Raw genomic sequence first — 21,743 nt, forward strand, 5'->3', positions numbered from 1 at the left:
TACCCACCCACCAGAGTATAAATCTACTAGGGCTGAGAACAACCTAGAACAACATCCAACCAAAGACACCAAACGATTGTACCTGTCATTCAATGTCCAAACTCTGTGGATCAACCATTCAAAATAGAAAAGTCTTTTAGAAAAATTCCACCACAATTAACGTGTCAGGTCATTCACAGAGGACTTAGAGCTGAAGTGGGGTTCCCTTGATATACGGATGTTAATACTGGAAGGCCGTGGTCCGTTTATTCGAAACAATAGCAGCATGTGTAGAAATAACAATGTGGTTAACTCATTCAATAGGAATGGAAATTTGGCAAAAGAGGGTTGTGAGTAAAAAAGCAGAGCATTTTCAGCACCAAAAGAGGTTAGTGAAATGAGTGAGTCCAAATCAGAAGAGATTTTTAAGAGGTTGTTACGTGGGAAAGGATGGATCATATTTGTTGAAGGAAGACCTCTGTTAGGGTTAAAGACCAAGAAAGATGATGTGTAATAAAAACTAAAAGAGGAGTTGGAAAACTAAATTGATAATGCCATTGGGAAAGGGTTGAAGAGCAAGGAGGGCATCCACAGGCCTACTGTACATGAGTGGAAAGTTGAGAATAAAAACGTGGAGGTGGATAGGGCATTACTTGATTCCATCTAAAACACATTAGAATACATTGTAAAGAAACAGACCGCCAAGTTAGATTTCATTAAATAAATTTATTTTGTTAAAATAATTTAACTCCAAAGACAACTGTTCAGTTTGCATCAAGTTTTATGTACAATTCTTGTTTCTATCAACCATCCGGGTAGAACAAATGACAAGCTTGCAAAACAATGTGACTGCCCTATTGATAAACTATCATCTAATGTTTTACCTCCCAGAAGCCCCAAACAAAATAAGTTAAATCTAGTTCCAACTTCATGTGAAGTCTTATTAAATGGGCAAAAGGTGCAGTAAAGCAATTCTAAGCTCTTGCAGTCAAGCAAAGGGCTAATAATCAATGTGGAAACACACTGCTTTGATGCACACCACAAATGGCTTATATATTTAGGCAAAAATTGCTACAATAAAGCAACCTGTTTGCCCCCACAAGAAAATGATGGCACTGGAGTTATGGGGCTTCTACATCAAGCCCACTTGAATTCGCACAACCGGAACAGAAATCATTCAAAACTTTTTACATGGGACGGTCATGCACAATACTTTTTAGCTATGCCGGCTCATTGCTTTCCAGTGCATTTAGACAGTGGAAATAAATCACAGCCTTCGAGAGTAAAATTATATCAGATAAATATGAATATATCAGGGTTTTTTTTTTAAAGTACAAAACTAGAAGAGCTAAATAAAAGAATGGGTCTTTGGATCAAACCATATATTTAAGGCATATTGATTTCCTCACAATAGGACAGTTTAAAAATTAAACATGGCCTGGGAATAGTTTTAGTTTGCTTCTACTTAAATGATTATTTTTTAATTACTTGGATGTAATATGTGCTGTGATTCTACAGAAGAGTTGATACGAGTTCTTGTATTTCGTGCTTAACTTTTTCTATTTGGTTGCTGAACAAGTCGTCACAGGATTTTACCACTTCATTAACACGGTATCCACTAAATATGTAACCGAACCCAACAATAGGCATATACATTTACGGAAATCAGTCTACCATTTCTGGGCAGTTTGGCAATACATATGACGTGCTGTGACATTTTCAATACTAGAACAATGCCCTAATATTGTGCCATCCAGAGGCAGGGATCAAATGTGCTTATTTGTCAGCGGGTTCGCTGGCACAGCTCAAGCCCATTCTCTAGTTCATTCGGGGCATGAAGGCAAACTTAATCAGAACCGGAGAAGCAACTGTGTCCAATGTTGTATTATGATTAAACGTATGGAATCAATTATTTTGCAACAGTGTTTTAATGAAACCAATATTGCTCAGCAGGTTAAGAAAGCTACTCTTGGATCAATAAAGATTATCTTGGAAATGTCACAATGAGAAATGAGGAGTGGGAAATACTTACTTACAAGAGTACTTTGAGAAGTTATAAAACAGTCCGCTTTTATCCTTCAATTACTATTCTCTAAGTGCACATTCTAGTCAGGTATTACAGTAAATAGTGCTCGTCTTCTACTATAAGTAGTAGGCACTTGCGATGAAGCAAAACTATTTCATGCCAGTGAATCTAGGAACCCAAAACTAGCCCAAAACATTATGAAAGCAATAGAGTATATTGCCAGTAAATTAGGTTCTCCTAGCCCAGGGACATTAACACCCACTTACATCTGACAGCTATGCACCACATTCTGGCGGGTGATGGTGACAGAAAGGAAAAGAGACAGGACAGTAAATTGTGCCTTGGATCTTTAGATCGGAGCTCAGAGTCATAATGTATCAGTCATATGAACACCTACATCTAAAATGCTAACCGGGCCCAGTTGGCCAATCTTCAGTTGCAAACAAGACAAGTCAACAGCTAAAAAAATGAAGCTGCAGAAGTAGATAATAGCTTTGGGGAATGGTGGGGAAGATTAGGAGAAAAGTGGACTTAATTTACTCCTACGTTTGCAAGGCATCCATTCTCATCTTGAGGAAAGAGATTATCAAAATAGAAACAATAATAGGAAAGACAAAGATCAGATATTTTGTCAACAGAATTGTATTAACTGCCAGGCAAACGGAGCTCAAATCGGAACGGTTAAAAGCAAAGCTTGCGGACTGCGTTCAGTGGCTCTTGAGAAATCATGGGTTTAGTCATAACTGAAGCAGAAGACCGCTTCACCCTTGTGAAAAAAAAGGCAATAGGAGGTTCTATTAATGGGAATATGTAGGTTGCTCCAGTGGTTAGAAGCTAAATTACACCACATATAGTCCATACATAAGAAAAGAAACCCAGAATACCCCAACAGAGCCCCTTAACACAATTTAAGGCTAACCTTAATCGCACATTCCATTAAAGTTGTATATCGATACCTTGAATCTGGAGAAAAAAACAACCTAAAAGCAAACACTTAGATATACAAGGGTACTTGAAAATCTTATGTTAACAAAGGGAGACCTTGTTCATGGTCATTCACGACAACCACAGAATGCATTGTATTTCTAAAGAGGTTGCTTTAATATGGATCTAATAAATCACCAGAGGAAACCTACACATTCATTCAAATGTAAACATAAACTAGCTTAAAGAGTCCAACTTAATTTTAGTGACTCTTCAAAGTGGATAAAAAGATAGGTAGGATTTAAGCCTATATTCCTCCAAGAACTGAGTGAGGAATAAACAATAAAATGCCATCAACACAGTAACAAAGGCTTCAATCTTGTTTGGGCTCAACTAGGAAGTGAGATAACCTGGGTGGTCTTTCCCTGCACCTTTTGGAGGTTCTGCATATGAAGACCAGCCCTGATGGCAAAAGGTATTTCATGGGGAACAAAACATGCAAGCTCAGCACTCGAAGGATGAACTGGAAAAACTGTCTTCTGTAGAAAACGGTCAGCTTTCCAAGTTCAACTACACTGATGATGGCCAAGATGAAGGTGCTACATCCATATTTTTCAAGCTTGTGGGATACAGAACTAGCATATCTTTATAAATGGTAACAATTTCATACACAATTTCCCGCACGCTGAATACATTCCACAGGAAGAGCCAACCCTTAATGGATAAAGACCCATTGAGGCAGTTCTAAAGATTCACAGATGTTAAATTCCCATTTGTGAGGGGCATGGAATAGAAATAACCATTTTTCAACCTCTCAGTTTGAAACGTACAAAGCATGTGCAGGATAGGCCAAGAACAAGAACCTCAAACATGACTTTGCCAAAAATGCTGGATCTGTAAATCCATAGGAGAAGGACCATGCCTTGAGTATCCAGATTTATAGATAAGAAACTGGGCTTAGATGATCTCCTTATTGCAACAGTGTATGTAATAACCTTATCACAAAGGAGTCACAGCTATTCATCATCTGAACAAATGCACCATCTATGATCACTGTTCCATCAACTTCACTGACGATTCCATTGGGATACAGCGAAACTTAATAAGCAGAGTTTGTCACTTTCAGAAGTAACTGACATAAGTGGTGAAACAACCTTTAGCTGCAGGTTAAGGGCCTAACCGTATATAAGCTGCCAAGAAGTAAGTGCTTTTCAGAATGTGTCAAACCCTCTCCCAACAGCTAAACTGCAACCAGCACATTTGTCCCCCAATCACGTCAGTTTTCTTTTAGAGAATAAATCCTCTCTAATCCACTACCAGAAGCAAATGAGATACCAAGGCCTTGCAATGTCAGCCAATCAAAGGGGGCTCTCACATACCGTGCCACGCTACAAATCAGGCTTGATGCATACAACCAATGCATGTGAAAACTAAGCACATAGAAATAAAAAGATGTAAAACGCAATTGTGTCACAAAATCTGCACAAACCTGAGCGCTAAAACTTAAGTGGTCAAAATGACAGATGGGGAAACTGCAGTGGTCACTGGTCAAAATAACAGTATTAACCAAGTGGTGGGATAATCAGAACAGTTTTTGATTATATTCTTATTGTGGGCCAAGTCCTAGTTAACTTAACGGGCTAGGGTTACGTTTTAGCCCTACAGTAGGTGTGTTTTGCTACTAAAGTCAACCCCACCTCCTATCATATTTAGAGTCCTCACGTACAACATAGAGCTGGGGTTTCCGGAACTGGAAAGTATTTATCATTTATTGTCCAATGTATGTTATGTACTGTTTGACGTACTGTGAACTATGTTGATGTTGTCTATTTGGTTTCATTATGACTAGATTGTTTGGCGCTCGTTATTACCCATTATTTTGGGCTAGAAAAATATCAATTCTGAAGTTCTGATAACCTGTATACATGACAAAGTTTTAAATAAATTGGGTGTACACAACAAAGAAAAAAATACAGAGTTTTAGCAAATGAGCAATGAAGAGTTTGTAACGTTAGAAGATGGGCTTTGTGCAGAAAAGCGATGTAATCGTTTTGACTGCTTGTACATAAACCAAGAAGGCTGAGAAAAGTAAAACGGATCTCGATCCCAGATGCACTTTAAAAAAACTCAATACTACCCTCTAATCACAATGTTCACAACTGCATATGCAGTGCCAAAATGTGCAGTGCAAAACCCAGCCAGGGGACTCTGGTTCTTACCAGCAGCCAAAGAATTACCTCTGCAGTTATGCGTATGCTTCCTAAGTGGGCCATTATCTGCTCATGATAAACTGTTTTACGTCCCCAGTGTTAACATTCCCCACTTAACGGACATGTTATCCTTTAAAGGTGGGATTACCTGACACACCAACATTTCTAAAAGGTACTGCAGCATTGAGAATCTAACTGAGTACTGTTTCATAAAACGCAAGTGCTAAAAACAACAACATAGTCTCCATTTCAGGAATTCTTAACTCTAGAATATCATGGTTGCAAGTCGGGTATCCTGCTGCCTTGATTCCAAACGGACTCAATTATGCTAAAGCTAACTTCACTGGTCATCAGCAGCAGAAAATGGGGACATTTCAAATGATTATGTATGCAAAATATATTCGAGAAATACAGAAATAAAAAGTTGAGAACCATAAAACGTTCACCAATCACAGTTCAAGTCTTTTAGACTGAGTAACTTGCCAGAAGGAAGCGTTGTTTTACAGGTGGAAGATCACATGCACGTCATTACTGCACACAATTTAAAGAACAAGCCTGTTCTTTTGATTGCCTGCTTAACGGGATCCCATTTTAGAAGGACAATTGGAAATATAAAAGGTTTTAACATTGATGATTGAATGGGCCAAACATTTTTGAGAGATGGACCTCTCATTTCAAGATTTCTGAATAGAAAGGTTTCTGCTATTAGTCATGCAAATAATATACAATTCAATGTGATGCAACGCAGAAAGGCAAATCAACATCTCAGCTACTAAAAGCTTTTTATCACCTCTCGTCGTGCCTTTTCAGTGTTGGGCTATATGATTTACAGCAACATTTGTCGTTAATGTTAGTCAATTAGAAGAAAAGATTAAAAAGAAAAAAATTACACATTTTCACCTCTTATATCACACACGATACATTCTAGTGTTCATCAAAATAGTTAAGAGGGTATATTTAGTTATAATCATAATTAAAAAATTGCTATTGTTAAAGCTAGGGAAACAGCAAACTTGGATGGTCGGTGAGGGGGAATTACAGAAATCAGCCCTTAAAAGGCAAGTATGACGTAAATCAGTAGTGTTTTGTTAGCGTGAAAATTGACGGTTGCTTTGATTGCTTCATGAGGTTTCTGTGGAGAGGGGAACATATGGTCGCAACATGGCTTCATTTTCCGTTCGAGATGGAACTGGTGAAAATGTCCCTTGTAAATAAGGCAAGTCTATTTTAGTCACTGCTGCTTCCTCCTGGTTTGGTTGAGAGGCGATGGCATTTCCGGCCCTGCAAGTAAGCAGCTGATATTTTTGACTGTGTTGCAGCAAGCCTTCCATTGACAGCAGCAACGTAAAATCTACTTCAAGCCAACACTGTAAGCTTTCCTTGTTCAATGGATTGGCAGTATCTCAATTATGCGATTTTGCTTTTTGCCAGGTTTCCATTGGTGAATTTGTGAGCGACCCAAAAATTACTTAAAAACAGCAAAAGGACATAAAAATAACAGTGGTTCAGCGTGGCAGTGTGACCTGCTCGTGTTGATGGGTCTTCGGAGGGCCGAAATGGGTGGGGTGTGGGGGGGGGGGGGGCGTGTTTTTTTTCTTTCTTTCTGTGGTATTAAACATTCTCAGGAGTCAAAAAAATTCACTCATGAACGCACGGACACGATGCCACAAAACTTCAACAAGGGACTCGTAAGATCACATATGCACTTGAAGTTGCAGATTCAAATGTGGCAAGGAACGTCAGTTACCCAAAGCATACAGATGACCAGACATGGCTTCTCACTCACAGGTCCACTCCAAGTCACGGCTTCACTTCACATACATTTTAGCAGATCGTGGAAGGTGATGCAACAGGTAGTGACCACTGATAAATTCTGCACGTTATACCTAGCCAAGTCTTTGCAGCTTCCCTCAGTGAATGTTATTGTATATTACAGGCAGAGCAGCAAGGGTCATCTTTATCTGGCTGAGCCGCATAGTTCATTTGCCGAACAATTTCCGCAAAAAGTTCATCCACCATGGTTTTACTTTTGGCGGATGTTTCCATGAAGGGACAGCCCCAATCTTCAGCTAAGGCTCTACCTTCAGTCGAAGACACCTCTCTTTCACTTTCTAGGTCCACCTTGTTACCAACCAAGATCACCGGCACCTTCTCATACCTGCAAAATCAAAGGAAAAAGTCTCACTATAACAAACAAAAGCAACCACTGGCAAAGTTTTTGTAATGTCACATAGCATGGATGGATCTTACTTCAATTAAAAGACAGTATAACAATTTATCTGGAGGTGGTAACGGGGAGGAAACAAAAGCACGTGATGTGGACAAATCCAATTTATCACTTGGAACAAATTGTATGATCTTAGCCCTACTGCAGTTTTCATTCATAGAGTACTACGATTTTATTACATTTCTATAAATAAATGGGTACAGTTGACGGAGATTGACCATTTTTTTCCTCCTTCACCAGGTGCACCATAACTCTTATTCTATGTTTTTTCTTCCAATATTGATATAACAAAGAGGAGTCAAAATATCAAACTTCCAGCATCCCAAGCTGTGGAAAAGAGTGCTAACACTGGTAAAGTCACAAAGCGTATTTTCCATTTGTCCGTTCAGTGAAATTATTACTCTGTTTCACAGGGGGCCTGAGAGAGGGGGAGGCCTAGAGCTCAGTTTCACTTCAATGAGCTACTTTCATGACTTTGAAGCTAGTCATCTGTTGCTCAAGACCACAATTCTCACTTGGTATTATCTGCGGCGAGAAACAAAAAAGCAGGACATTTGGTATCCCACACAAAGTAAGTGAATGATACGAGGCAGACATCCCAAAGGGCAAACCACCAATAAACTGGACCGCTGTCCGACATAACTAAAACCATAACCAGTCCTTTATCCACATCTGCCTACAAACGGTGGTCCTGTGATGACTTAGGCCCCACTCTACGCTCATGATCACCTGACCCTCCTGACACGGACCAGCAGAGTGAAAGTCATTGTCTCAGGTTAGTCTAAAAAAGTATGTTTTCTAGGCAGTTAGCACAATAATATTAAGCCACCAGCATCCATGTTAGATAGAACAGCATAAGAGTCTGAAAATATCCAGTTAAAATTTCTCCCACTACATTTTTTAGGAGTTGCTGTAACCCACAGCTGGACGAGCAACAACAGAAAAAATCGTGCTCTGTGGTTTTCATACTTTGACTGGCTTTGTGTAACACCCTGGAGCCACTGAGGGAGTATCTTGGCAGAATCAGAGGTGTCCAGCTGTCAGTTGAGTGCCTTGGTTATTTAGGGACAGACCACAGTAACCCAAAGCCTGGCTGGCTCATGCCTTATTACTGGCTGGTCTGCAGCTGGACACAGTAGGAGTTAATCAGAATCTACCTCATGTTACATCCAACCTATAAGTAGCAGACATGCAAAGGGATCGCCTCACATTGGAATGTCGCTGGATAGATTGACTACACAGAATGCATGTTTGATTAAACATTGCTGATGAAAGTATGCAGACTATCCACTTATAAGTACTGATGTTTTTACTACTTTCTGCATGGTTCATACTCATTCTCTGGCATGGTATTTTTTCAAATTCACACAATGTTTGTGATGCTTGGTACTCCTGGACAATGTAGAACTTCTGTAGAGTTAAAATAAAATCCCAATTGCCTTAATTTTCTTTAAATATTTTATGTCACAGATTGTTTAACTGCATTCCTATTCATTTTGTAATACAAGGAATCTTTCAAAATGTTTCCTAATTTCTTCTGAAAGTTAATCTATTGTGTATTTTGAACTTTCTTTCCTATCACCACCTTTGCGCTATGCTTTGCACGCCCTTTCATTAGATCCTCCACTGGGTATTGTGAAGTTCAATTCACATCCTCTCGAGTGACGTGCCTAGCATGCTCTTGTCATTTTAACTAAGACACAGAGGTTTCTTACAGTGCTAGTCTTTAATTTGGTTCCAGTTCCCCCTACCCTTAAGCGTTCTCCAGCCAGTTAACATGTAGTACACCACTGCTTTTCGGCCGGTTACAGCTTCAACCCCTGCCTGCATTGCTTGCTGCAAGACACCCCGTTAGCAGACATTTCTGCCTCAAAATTTCTCATTGCCACTCTCGCTGGGCAACATTTGTTGCGAGTCTCTTGTTCTCCCAACAACCCACCATATTTCATGGGGCTGGTTAACATTTGCAGTTGGTCCTTTTATAGCTGCCCTACTCTCAAGTTGGGCTCAGTTTAATTTAAGTGCCCAATTTCCTTTTTAAGCACCAAAGCTTATTCTACGTATCTACTGTTAAGATTTAAACACCTGCACCACATATTATGATTAACACTGACCAGGTAATTTATTAATTTGCACTCTGAAACAAATCGGTTACAATGACCGATGTGACCTATCTGGTGCCCTCGCTCTCAATGTCTTAAACTACCCCCCTTCAATAGGTTGCCTCTTGACCTGTATGCCTTGGATCATTGTCAATAGATTTTCAATGGCTAATGTGGATTTATTTTTCAGATGCAGCTCTACAACCTTGTCTTGCTTCTGTTTACAGAGCAAGTGTCTCTAGGTAAGCCCACTCTCCTTCACTTACCTGAGTTTTCCCTTTTTAACTCTTTGGTTACCGACTTCTAGGTCTCTTTTTAAGTTGCTTTTCCTTTGAGCATCTTTTGACAAATGTCAAAACGAAGGACAAGGTTAAATGGACTTTTAGGGCCGAAACGTCCACAACCTCTTTTTACAATGTGAAAGATCAACAAAATAGGGTAATTTTTAGCCAGGTATTTGACCTAGACCCCACTGTTTGGCACTGTCCCATTGCATCAGCAGGAGTTCAGTGCACTACTGGACTCAACTGTGACAAACAAAGGTGCCTCCACAGTGACTACCAGGCTGAGCCAGACCAAGGGCCGGGGTCCATCATTTTGAAGGCCATGCTGATCGCAGGCTCAGGCACCTTGGCAGGCCTGATGGCGATTTGCTTATTATTTGCCTGAGACTGGAGCACAAAGCAAGCTAAAGAACCCAGGCAGCTTTTCTTTAATTATATCCTGCAGCTCTTTGTCGCACATAGGAGATATCAGAGCATTAATATGCATGACTAATGCATTTTACTGTAGTGAGGTGGACACCAGCTCTGATGCATGGTACTTGGTAGGGATGAGTACAGTCACAAAGACTGGCAACTCCATAACTGACCCAGCTCAAGCCCTCTGCCAGCAAAGACCAGTCTGCTATGAACTGTGCAGTACCCGCTAACTGGCAAAGGATGGACAAGACACTGATTACATACCAAAAAGGCACATATGGACGCCACAGCCAATAAGCACTACGTAATTAGGTCTAGTGCACTATAATTGGCTGAGGTGCAGGCAATGCTTTAATCCAGTTTCATCTTACACATTGAGATCCCGCTCAATTCCTGAGAATATGTTCAAGCTATGGGACTCGTTGGCATGCCATACGAAGTACTAAAATGATAAAGGTCTTTCTAAATAGATTAATAGGAGAAAAACGGAGTCAGGCTCAATTTAAGGAAGGTCCGTGTTAAAAAGCAGAAGAGTGGCCAACTTACAGCTATCACCAACAGAAGTATATAAAAAAAAAAAAAAAGGAATACCACTGTATACATAACACCACTGTGTTTCACCCACAGCAATCCTCTCAGATGGGGGCAGAGCGCTCTGCGCCAACAGCATTAACACTAGGAAGAGTCTCCCCAAGCATACCACTACATGAGTGGTGGCCATCTAAGGAGAGGGAAAACCGCTCAAGAGCCAATAGGTCTGCAACAATCACTTTTTCAGCAGCAAACAAGATCTGCACAATCAAAATTCTGTACTTAAGAATAAAAACATTGGCAGAGCTAAAGCATCTCTCTCAGAAGGCCACAAAAAAACTTTCATAAAAACAACAGAACTGTCAGCCAGACCTAAATACTGTTTACTAATAGGAGTAAAGGATGGAATGGGTGGCTGATGACAACGCTAGGGAGAATGTTGCCTGGTTTCACACAGCAGGAGTTCAAGCAGTCTAATTTATAAAGGAAGACCATTTCAGGAAAAATGTTGGATACAAATGCTGCATAGGAATTACTTGGTCAGACTTCTGGGCACAAAGCAGGTAAAAAAACAGTCCAGGGAAGGGAGAAAAGTGAATAAAAAGGGGAAAATAGAGAAGGCAAGTTCCATTATAGAAGGGGTAATATTAGATTGTTAATGATGCCAACAAAAAGTATTCAAGGTAGAGATCTGGACCTTGCAATGCTAGATTATATAATAGGTACCAATTGCTGGACTTGTGCCACGAATTACAACTGTTAAGTACTGATATGCTGACTGTAAACATGAATATATAAATGCAGAACTGAGTCAGTGGGGCGGGGGGGTGTGGGAGACCTAGTTAGATTAGGTTAAATTGGGAGGGACGGAATGGGTTGTGTAACTCGCTATAGCGCCTATACTGTGCTATATGTATGGAAGAAACGACGTATAGATGGACATTACAATCCACTGGAAGTATACATGTTAAATCTTTAGGATTGTACCACTGGTAATCCATTGAAAATAGTACCACTGTTTATTTTATATTGTGATCTATTACATGGCATATTAATGGCGATTTAATAATGTATACCATTGACAGAAAAAGTTATGATAATAAGAAAATTAATAAACTACGTTTAAAAAAAATAGAGAAGGCAAGTTCAGTGCCGATTTACACATTCTTCATGGGACAGAGCAGTCTGTCGCAACATAGGGCTAACCCTACAAGAAAACAGGGATAATATGGTACATTTAGTAGATATAGGATGCCATTGTGTTCAAAAGAATACAATGTAGTATGCCGCTAGCCGACAATGGTCTGCGAAACTACATGTGGGCCAGATAAAACAGCTTGAACTTAAAATCAGCAAACCTAACAAAAAAGAACATTAGCAAGCATACCAAATGTACTTGTAGTAAAGCTGAAACTACTAAAGAATATAGGAGAAATGCAGGAGATGAAATTATAGGAGACTGTGGGACAATTAGTGGTTCAATGTTCACTTTAGGTCTTCTTTCAGTAGCAGGTTGGAGCAGGCCACTTTTGCTGCTAATCTTTTGAAAAAACAAGCACTAGCAAAACATTAACTTTGCCACTGCTGCATAGCATTGACAAGATATCTTGCAGAACAGCCACTAGTTAAACAGAAAAAAAGCCACAAGGACGCAGTCAGTCACATCATTTTGTTTCACCACTTAAGTGTACCTAGAAAATGATTTGGGTGATGTGGGTGACATTTTGTTTTCTTTACCGATCCGATAGAGCAGTAAAAAAAATAAAAAATAAAAAAACAAGCATTGGAAATGCAATAGGGCTCGCATTAGGAAAGTTTGAGCTATTGGTCTTATAAATGAATTTTTTTTTATTTATGTGTTATTTTTTAACCTCATAAGTGCTGCGCCCAGTCCAACGGCCGACGGCACCACTACCTCGGGAGTGCTGCCGTCGGCCGTTGGACGTTCGAACCTCACCTGCGCAATGGAACGTTCAGCACTGGAGCTGGACGTTCCATAGCTGCTAAGGTGCTAAAATAGCTAAATTAATAGCTTTGTCATTTACAATACCAATAGTTATAATTTTCGCAAACACGTATAGCATTTGTAATGCAACATGTTGTGTATTTACGTGACTTAGATGTATTGATATTACAAATAACAATGGCAATAGCTTAAACTTTGTAAATACATTTTATGAAGATTATGTTCAGTGTTTTTTTTATTGTGACGAAAATCCAAGAACAGAAGTGAAATATTAACATCTTTTTGTGATTTGTAATAAAGCATAAAAGCTTGAAAACAGCTTGAAACATTGAAAGAACATATTTGAACCAGTGATGCTGTGGTTGCGCTGAGTGATGCTGTCGTTGCGCTGAGTGGTGGGTGCATTGGTGGAGCTGTGTGGTGGGTGCATTGGTGGAGCTGTGTGGTGGCTGCATCGGCGGAGCTGTGTGGTGGCTGCATCGGCGGAGCTGTGTGGTGGCTGCATCGGCGGAGCTGTGTGGTGGCTGCATCGGCGGAGCTGTGTGGTGGCTGCATCGGCGGAGCTGTGTGGTGGCTGCATCGGCGGAGCTGTGTGGTGGCTGCCTCGGCGGAGCTGTGTGGTGGCTGCCTCGGCGGAGCTGTGTGGTGGGTGCCTCGGCGGAGCTGTGTGGTGGGTGCCTCGGCGGAGCTGTGTGGTGGGTGCCTCGGCGGAGCTGTGTGGTGGGTGCCTCGGCGGAGCTGTGTGGTGGGTGCCTCGGCGGAGCTGTGTGGTGGGTGCCTCGGCGGAGCTGTGTGGTGGGTGCCTCGGCGGAGCTGTGTGGTGGGTGCCTCGGCGGAGCTGTGTGGTGGGTGCCTCGGCGGAGCTGTGTGGTGGGTGCATCGGCGGAGCTGTGTGGTGGGTGCATCGGCGGAGCTGTGTAGTGGGTGCATCGGAGTTGTGTGGTGGGTGCATCGGTGGAGCTGTGTGGTGGGTGCATCGGTGGAGCTGTGTGGTGGGTGCATCGGTGGAGCTGTGTGGTGGGTGCATCGGTGGAGCTGTGTCGGTGGAGCTGTGTGGTGGGTGCATCAGTGGAACGGGGTGGTGGGTGCATCGGTGGAACTGTGTGGTGGGTGCATCGGTGGAACTGTGTGGTGGATGCATCGGTGGAACTGTGTGGTGGCTGCATCGGTGGAGCTGTGTGGTGGCTGCATCGGTGGAGCTGTGTGGTGGCTGCATCGGTGGAGCTGTGTGGTGGGTGCCTTGGTGGAGCTGTGTGGTGGGCGCCTTGGTGGAGCTGTGTGGTGGGCGCCTTGGTGGAGCTGTGTGGTGGGCGCCTTGGTGGAGCTGTGTGGTGGGCGCCTTGGTGGAGCTGTGTGGTGGGTTCATCGGTGGAGCTGTGTGGTGGGTGCATCGGTGGAGCTGTGTGGTGGGTGCATCGGTGGAGCTGTGTCGGTGGAGCTGTGTGGTGGGTGTCGGCGGGGTTCCCGAAAATAATCGCATGTCTTTATTTTGTGCTGTCTAATTCCTTCCCCAGCTTCCCCCTGAATCTAAGGCAAGGCCCAAAAGAAAATAATTCTGTGTGTTTGAATTGATCTTTAAAAGTATAAAGCGGCACAGTTTTGATAAAATATGAGGGTTAGAGAAAAGGAGCTGATGAAACATTTGTTTTAAATATTTCAGTAGTTCTACTGCTATAAAATCCTCCAATCCAAAAGTACAGCGTTGTACTGAAATTAGCCAAACAAATATGAAAATTAAGAACGTTTTCAGCAGTTTTACTTTTATAAATCCAATACGTCATTGAGTAAAAAATGGATAACAAAATGCTCGTCGCAGGAGCTCTAATGAGAAGATAGACTGGAATAGCAGCTATCTGGCAGCCTAGGTGAAAGCAGGGTCTCTGCTGGTACCTGCCTCTCCGCAGCAGAGGCAGGTATGCAGAAATGTCTCGCTGATGTGTTTATCCTCTAATCAGTTCATTAGTTATAAACAACATGACATTAGAAGTTAGGAGGCGGTTGATATACATTTTTATTTAACTAGTCTATGTTTAATCCGTCACGCTGAGCTGCATACAAAAACTGGTTAGAACTTCATAAAACACCATCATTGTCCAGGGGAGAAATAAACAAGGAGGGTGTGGGGGAGGGGGGGCATACAAATAGCACGAGGCGGGCGGTGTGGGGGTGGGGGGTGGTGAGTAAAGGGCTAGGATAGGGAGAAATAATAAGGGGTCTTGTAGAGGCTAGACATATGAGGGGTGAGAATGCTAAGGAAGGAGTAATCTAGGCAGAGGCAGGGAAGGGGCTGATCAGGGTTGGCGGGTAAGGAGGAAAATGACTAGGAAGAGAGCATAAAAGGAGACATGGCCTGGCGGCCGTGAAACTGAAAGTACTTGCCGGCCGGCCATGAATAATTAGGGGATGAGCGCACGCTGAGAAGCTGCCTTTGATGTGGTAATGCGAGGCAGGCAGGCAGGCGGCTGGTGGCATTGTGCATGCGCTTTTTAGGGCTTGCGCTTGCGCAATGACCTAAAAAGCGCACATGCACTGCAAGGAATCGCCAGTGGAATCGCCAGTGGTTAAACTCCGGATAAGCCACTATAGAGCTTCGCCAGCTATGCGCATACGCATCAGCAGGCGAGCCCTAAAAATGAAACAAGTGAAGCAAAACCTTTTTCTTTTATTTCCTTTTTATTTAAAGGCAGAGTGGCCAGGAGTGATGTGCAGTCTGGCCATCCAAATACGAAAAAGAAAGAGCAGGGTGGAGAGAAAACAATGAGGAGCAGCCATGGGTGTGAAACAATGTGTTGTGTGTGTGTGAGGAAATCAGCACACAAGGTAGAAGCAACACAGAGTGCAGTGGAGAAGTTTGGGAGGGAGAGCGACAGGACAGGGAGTGTGACTAGGGGAAGAAGCACTCAAGACAGCTTGCAGATCACGTGCAAAACTCTTAAGACACAAAGCTATTTATAAAGTGAAATCAAAGGCTTAAGAGCTCGAGCACAGAAAACATGGGTTAAGTCAATGAGTGGTCAGTATGCTAGGGGTGGCTGCAGCTATTAACACTTTGAAAACTTTTGCCACAGCCTCCTAAAAAGAACACTCTTACGCCCCAACTAATGCCTGAGCTCATATGGTACTATTCAGCAAACAAAGGTAAGAGAGCACCTTATACGTTCTTAATGTTCTTTCAGGATTATAGAATTAGGACACAGGTCAATGACAGTAAATAAAGAGGCAAACTACCAAGCTAAGACAAGAATTGGCAAAGCGCATAGGTTTTACCTATGGCACCAACTGGCTTTGCCAATAGTTTTTAGCAGTACTGTACTGCATTCCAGATGTTGTGCAACATTGGATAAAGAAAACTTGTTTAAAAAAAATAAAACAAACACACACCATTGTTGTAAACTTATCTAGGACCCTAATTAAATATTCCCGATTTATGCCCTTATGTGGTTATAACAAATCATATCCTTATAAAGGCATAAGAATCATATCCATATTTAGTCATAGCCAATGCGGTCCAAATACGGCAAGGCTACTTCCCTAGACTCCTAGAAAGTACAACGCGTTCTTTAAACAAACCAAACCTCCAGCAACCCGGGAATTTCCCCTGCTTTTGTTTTGATTTGGCCAAGAACTCCTGCGAGTCCTGAAAGAACTGCCAGTTCTTAGTGACAGTTCTTATTGACGTCTTATGTCAAACCTTACGTCAAACACGGCACCTTCCAGGTATAAATATACCAGCATTTGCCTTAAGCAACACACGGTGGTTTGGAGCAGAGTGGCCATCAACTTACCCAAAGCCCAGCTGATGTGAGTGCCGAAGGAAGCCGTCCCTCCCATTTGACGCACTGAGAAAGACGCTGTCTTTTCTCCTGCTGAGAAAATCCAGCTCCAGTGTTTCCAGTCACCCTTGCGGGTTACTGGGGGATAGAGTCCTGAGAGCAAGATACAAGACCTCCTTCATTCTAAAACCAAGGTACGGAGCTGATCAGATCCTTAGAGAATTCTTGATTCAGATTCTTGGCAAAACTAACTTAAACTTAAACTGCAACTCCCTTTCTCCTTCCCCCGTACTAGGCTTAGGTTAGGTACACTAGGGTAGGCGTAATTTAGAAGCACCAGTTGAGTACGTTTAGTCAAACTTTTATCTTTGTATGTATTGTATATATTTTATCCGTTTTAAGTATCATATGGCTCAGAAACCATATCAATGCTTTTACAGTATTATTTCATAATACTCCTTTTACTGTACGCACTTTACTTTATAAGAAGTATTGCAATTGTGGCAATTCACTTCTCTTGCATGAGAAAGAAGACTGCTCAATAAATAACACCTTTTATTGAAAACTCCTGTCTCTCTATTTCTCTGCCCTCTGGTGAAACTAAGCATGCACGATTGACTGAGTGAAATAGCTATCTATTGTTTTCACACGACTCTGGAGATATATTCCTTATTCTGGAGGGAGCAAAGTTGTCATGTTTATGCGGTTGTCAGAAACTAATCCCTTCTTGTCTAATCAGGGAAGTTAATTAGTTCGAGAAAGTTTCTAGTGACCTCTGAGGTAGCTGGCATACCTAATTAAGTCTAACACATTCAGTAGAGACCTAGTCGACCACAGTCCTACGTCTAAACTGCCGTTTATGTTATTCCAATGCGCAGAGCCTATTGAGAATGTAGGAAATACACTACAAATTATAACAAATAAGTGTTATAAGCATTTTTTGTTACCTTATATATAGGTAAGAAGACATTATGCACAACTGAACGACTATTAAAAAATAATAATTTCTTCTAGTTTTTTTGTCTTTGCAATGCTGAACATTTCTTCCTGCCTGTTCTAATGCTGGTTTGTTACAGCTTTATTTTTTGTTAGGGGGAGGGTTGAGGGACATAATAAACGTGAGGGTGGAGATTGGGAAATAGTAGCTGAATTACAACACGAGCAGCGGATGACACTTGGGGAGAATCAACAGAAGCCAGATAGATTCCAAGGACACGCTCCACTTATAGTAGAGTTTTAGCGAATTCACAATAATTTAGAGTCAGTTAGAAAAAAATCAGACTCAAAGGTGTCCAACTAGACAACCAAAAGCAATGTAATTTAAACGGCACAGAAAAAAGAAGAAAAAGAGAAAGGAACACGGCACACGGAAAAACCTATTTGTAGAAAATTAATTTATCTGATTTAGACATTATTTAAAAGCTGAGAAGGGTACAATTTAGACACAGTAAATATCAGCAGATACAGTTATGACAGATGTACAAATAAATTTGGGCATACAATTCATAACCAAGCGTCAGCTCCTACAAATCACAATCACAATCTCCAGGCAATGGCCAGTTCGAGAATCTATGCCATTAATTTATTACAAACTGCCTAAACATGAAACTGTGTGTGGACAGAAGCAGAAAACATCAAATAAAGTTATCTGTGGTTACGTATAACTTTTAAACCTCTGCTCTGTGATGCACATGTATACAAAGTGGTCATACTGCCCTTAGTACATACAGCTAAAATGATGTGTAATGAATTCTATGGCAGGACCGGAGGCTCTGATTATGCTTCTTCCTCCTTCGCTTTAATATAACCAAAAAACACAGCAGCCAGAAAAAGTGCCAAACAACTTTTCTTTCCCAGATCCAGGGAAAAAAACAGTTCTAAATCACAACATTCCAAGCATGAAAAACTACAAAGTCCATAGGGCGCAGATCAGCCGGAGTCCTTCCACAGTGTCCATGAAGCCCATATAGACGCTCCAACTCTACTGCTCCTCCTCTTTCTTCGCTGCTAGTCAGCCAGATAAGTTGTGTTTTTTCTCTTCTCCTTTGAGGGGATCTTAATTCTGCTCGTGCGGCTCACCGCGTGCGCTGTTGTATTATATCTTTGATTGTTGCTTGTATTGACGTGTGGGCTTTTGTTGACCGATTCCCTACGGCAGCGGAAGTGTTCTCGCTTCTTACGAGGCTGCCGCCTGTCCTGCGTTGTGCCTTGGAGGAACACTAGGGGGCTGCTCACGTCTCGCTGCTCCTGCTGCGCACTCGCGGTAGTCTGTGAAGGGTGCCGCAGGAGCAGAGTCACTGTGAGCCTTGCCCCGCTGCCACACTATGAACGCCCCGGGTTCGGGGTCTGTATCTGCCCGCATTTTCTGTTCTACGCCCCGGCGGGGGTCCGTACTCCTGTGAGACCGCGTTGCCGCCTGAGGGTGTTTTCTGCTTGGACGCACTGAACACGCTTTCCTGGAACAGGCCAGGTGGCAGCTAGGCCCGGTCACTGCTGTTAGAGCCGCGTGCGTTCGGGGTGCGTGTCTCCTTAATTGCTGGGCGGTGGCCGCCTGTAATTGTCAGCCCTCCGGGCTGCCCGCATTGCCCTTCTAGAAACGGGCCTTTGCTCTTGTGTTAGGGGTTGGTGTCCTCTGGTGTGCCTGGTTGGCATTGTTGGTTTGGGATAAAGAGCATTCTGAAAATGGGATCCAATGAAGAGGAGGAAGTGCACGAGTGCCTTCCATTTGATGACTTCTATGACGCAGTAGATAATTCTATTTACTGTTGCGTCAACCAAGTCATGGGGCCCATGGAGCAGCGGTTGACAGACCGCATTATCCAGGAATGCGCTAAGTTAGGCCAAGCCCATATGGCCGGCTCTGCAGGACCCGCGCCGTCCTCAGCGGCTGCAGAGGAGGTCCCCCCCCGCCCCCTAAGAAAGCTTGTGTGCAGGGCAGTACGGGGGAGGCGCAAGGGGTTGACAAGGACGCCTTTGAGCGGTTGCGCTCTGCCTTTACGGCTCGGGGTCCTCTTCTCCCCCGGGGCCTTCGTCGTCCGTGGGACCTGCGGAATCATCCCCCCTCCTTCTCCGGTCCCGGATGGGGATTCGCCGGACACGAATGACGATGACGGGTCCTCGCGGTCCTGGAGACCGGCCAGTTCTTCTGCGGCACTGCCTCAGGATGCTTCAGGTATGCTGGACCCAGATGAGATTGTTCATCCGTGCTCCGCTGCCTGGGCACCGGGAGACAAGGTGGCGAAGTTTGTGGCTGGTCGCCTCCGCAAGCCACTTGAGAAGGAGGCCACGGTTGTTTGAGGGTCGAGTGTCCTCGGCAAACCTTGGAACATAAGGTGGCCTTCACCCTGGAGTTAGATTCGAAGATGGCGACATTCCTCGGTAAGTTTAAGAAGGACCCCAGGAAGGGGATAGATCGGTCCTGTCAGGACAAGTTGCTGGACATCACCGGGCCTCTTACTGAGATTCTGAACATGGCCGAGGAGGCCAAGGAGACAGGTTCCGTTATTTCACCGGAGGTTCTAACGAATTAGGCCCAGTGGGCGGTTGTTTTTGTGGGGAATGGGAATAGCGCAATCTCCACGGAACGCCGTCGCTCTCTTTTGATCAAGCTGGACCCGAAGCTTGGTGATCTGGCTTTGGCGGAGGCGGGCCCGTGGCGGAGGGAGGCCTTTTTGGGGATCCCTTAGTCAAGAATTAGGCATGTTTATGTCCACCTTTAAGTCTCTGGACAAAGCAACGTCTAGTATAAAGAGGGTGTTCCAGAGTCGTTTTTCCCAAGGGGCCGACGTAGGAGGGGCTGCTCGCCCGGCCGGGGTGGCCACCAGCAGCAACACCCCAACAAGGGGCAAGGCTCCGGTCAAGGACAATATAATTCCTCAGCCAATTATACAGAATTTTACCCCACTCATGGGCAACGTCTCAGAGGCCGAGGAGGCTTCAGAGCCAATTCCGGTGGAGGCAGCAACGGTAAGTCTCCTTCAGGCCGCACATCTGCGTACTGGGGGGCGCCTCCAGGCTTTTCGCAAGGCTTGGGAGGCTCTGACTTCCGATGCATGGGTCTTGCAGACAGTATGCAGGTTTCACATCTAGTTCTACAACACTCCGAGTCAACCAGTACCTTCGCATCCCATCATGTTTTCAGAGGGAGATGCGCGGTTGGTCGACGAGGAGGTGTCGGATCTCCTTCACAAAGGGGCCATTTGTCGTTCAGAGTTACATCCTCACGGGCTCCTAAGCAATCTTTTCATCGTGGACAAGCCAGATCGGGGACGTCGTCCAGTGATCAACCTGAAGGAGTTCAATGGATGGTTGGTCTACAGACCCTTCAAGATGGAGGGGATCCATCTGCTCAGGGACGTCCTTCTTCCAGGCGACTGGTTGGTCCGTCTGTATTTGAAAGATGCTTATCTGGTCGTCCCCATTCATCCCCCGCATCGCAGGTTCCTTCAGTTCAGTTGGCGGGACCAGATACTCTAGTTTACCGCTCTTCTATTCGGCCTGGCCTCCGCCCCATGGTGTTTCACCAAGGTTCTCCACCCAGCAGTAGAGTTTTTGCGGGGTCAAGGCGTCCGTCTCATAGTCTATCTCGACGACTTGTTACTGATGGCTCAGTGCCCGTCGAGGTTACACCTTCAGCTGCAGCAGACGGTCTCTTCTCCAGGATCTGGGTTTTGTGGTCAATGGCCAAAAATCCGTCCAGTGTCCAACCCAGTCTCTCATTTTTCTTGGTTCGGTTATAGACTCGGTGAAAGCCACGTTGAGTCTGCAAGATGACAAAGATTTGTCACGAGTTGAGACAAAATTGCCAAACCTCGAACTTCTCTCAGGCAGATTGCCCGGCTTGTAGGGCTTCTTTCGTCCTCCATTCAGGCGATCTTCCCGGGTCCCCTACATTACAGGGCAATGCAGCCCACGACCGCTTGGCTTATGGATAGGGGTACCGACGGAGAGGTGAGTCCGAGGGCACTCTCCTTCTCTCAGCAACTTCCTGTAGGGGAGACATTACCAGTTAGTTCTTATAGGTAGTTCTTACAGGCAATATTAGATCAGAATTAGCCTGGATGGCACAACTCTTGATACAACTGTTTTTTTCAAAAATATAAAGGGGACTTGGTTGCCCAGTAATTGTTGATACTGATCAATTCCTCTTACCATTGTCTTTTGACTGGGTTTTATAGCAGTTCACAGTTTTTGGACTAAGTGAGGAGATCTTACATTACATAAGAATATTTAGGAGCACTCCAAAGTGTTTACATAAGGAGATCTCACATTCAACAGAAGATTATTTAGGAGCACTGTGACAGC

General features: G+C 43.5%; 1 protein-coding gene across 1 annotated transcript in view; it reads right to left on the reverse strand.

The window, feature by feature from the left end:
* Positions 1 to 690: 690 nt before the first annotated feature.
* The window catches only part of RAP2A (RAP2A, member of RAS oncogene family), an 85,396-nt gene continuing 64,343 nt past the window's right edge, over positions 691 to 21,743 (reverse strand). Inside the window, exon 2 of the mRNA XM_086947882.1 lies at positions 691 to 7,297. Within this exon, the coding sequence (XP_086804008.1) occupies positions 7,060 to 7,297 (238 nt within the window). The 3' untranslated portion in view covers positions 691 to 7,059. The remainder of the gene's footprint in view (positions 7,298 to 21,743) is intronic.

This window comes from Lissotriton vulgaris (genome assembly GCF_964263255.1).
Source record: "Lissotriton vulgaris chromosome 8 unlocalized genomic scaffold, aLisVul1.2 SUPER_8_unloc_1, whole genome shotgun sequence".
Classification (NCBI taxonomy): Eukaryota; Metazoa; Chordata; class Amphibia; order Caudata; family Salamandridae; genus Lissotriton; species Lissotriton vulgaris.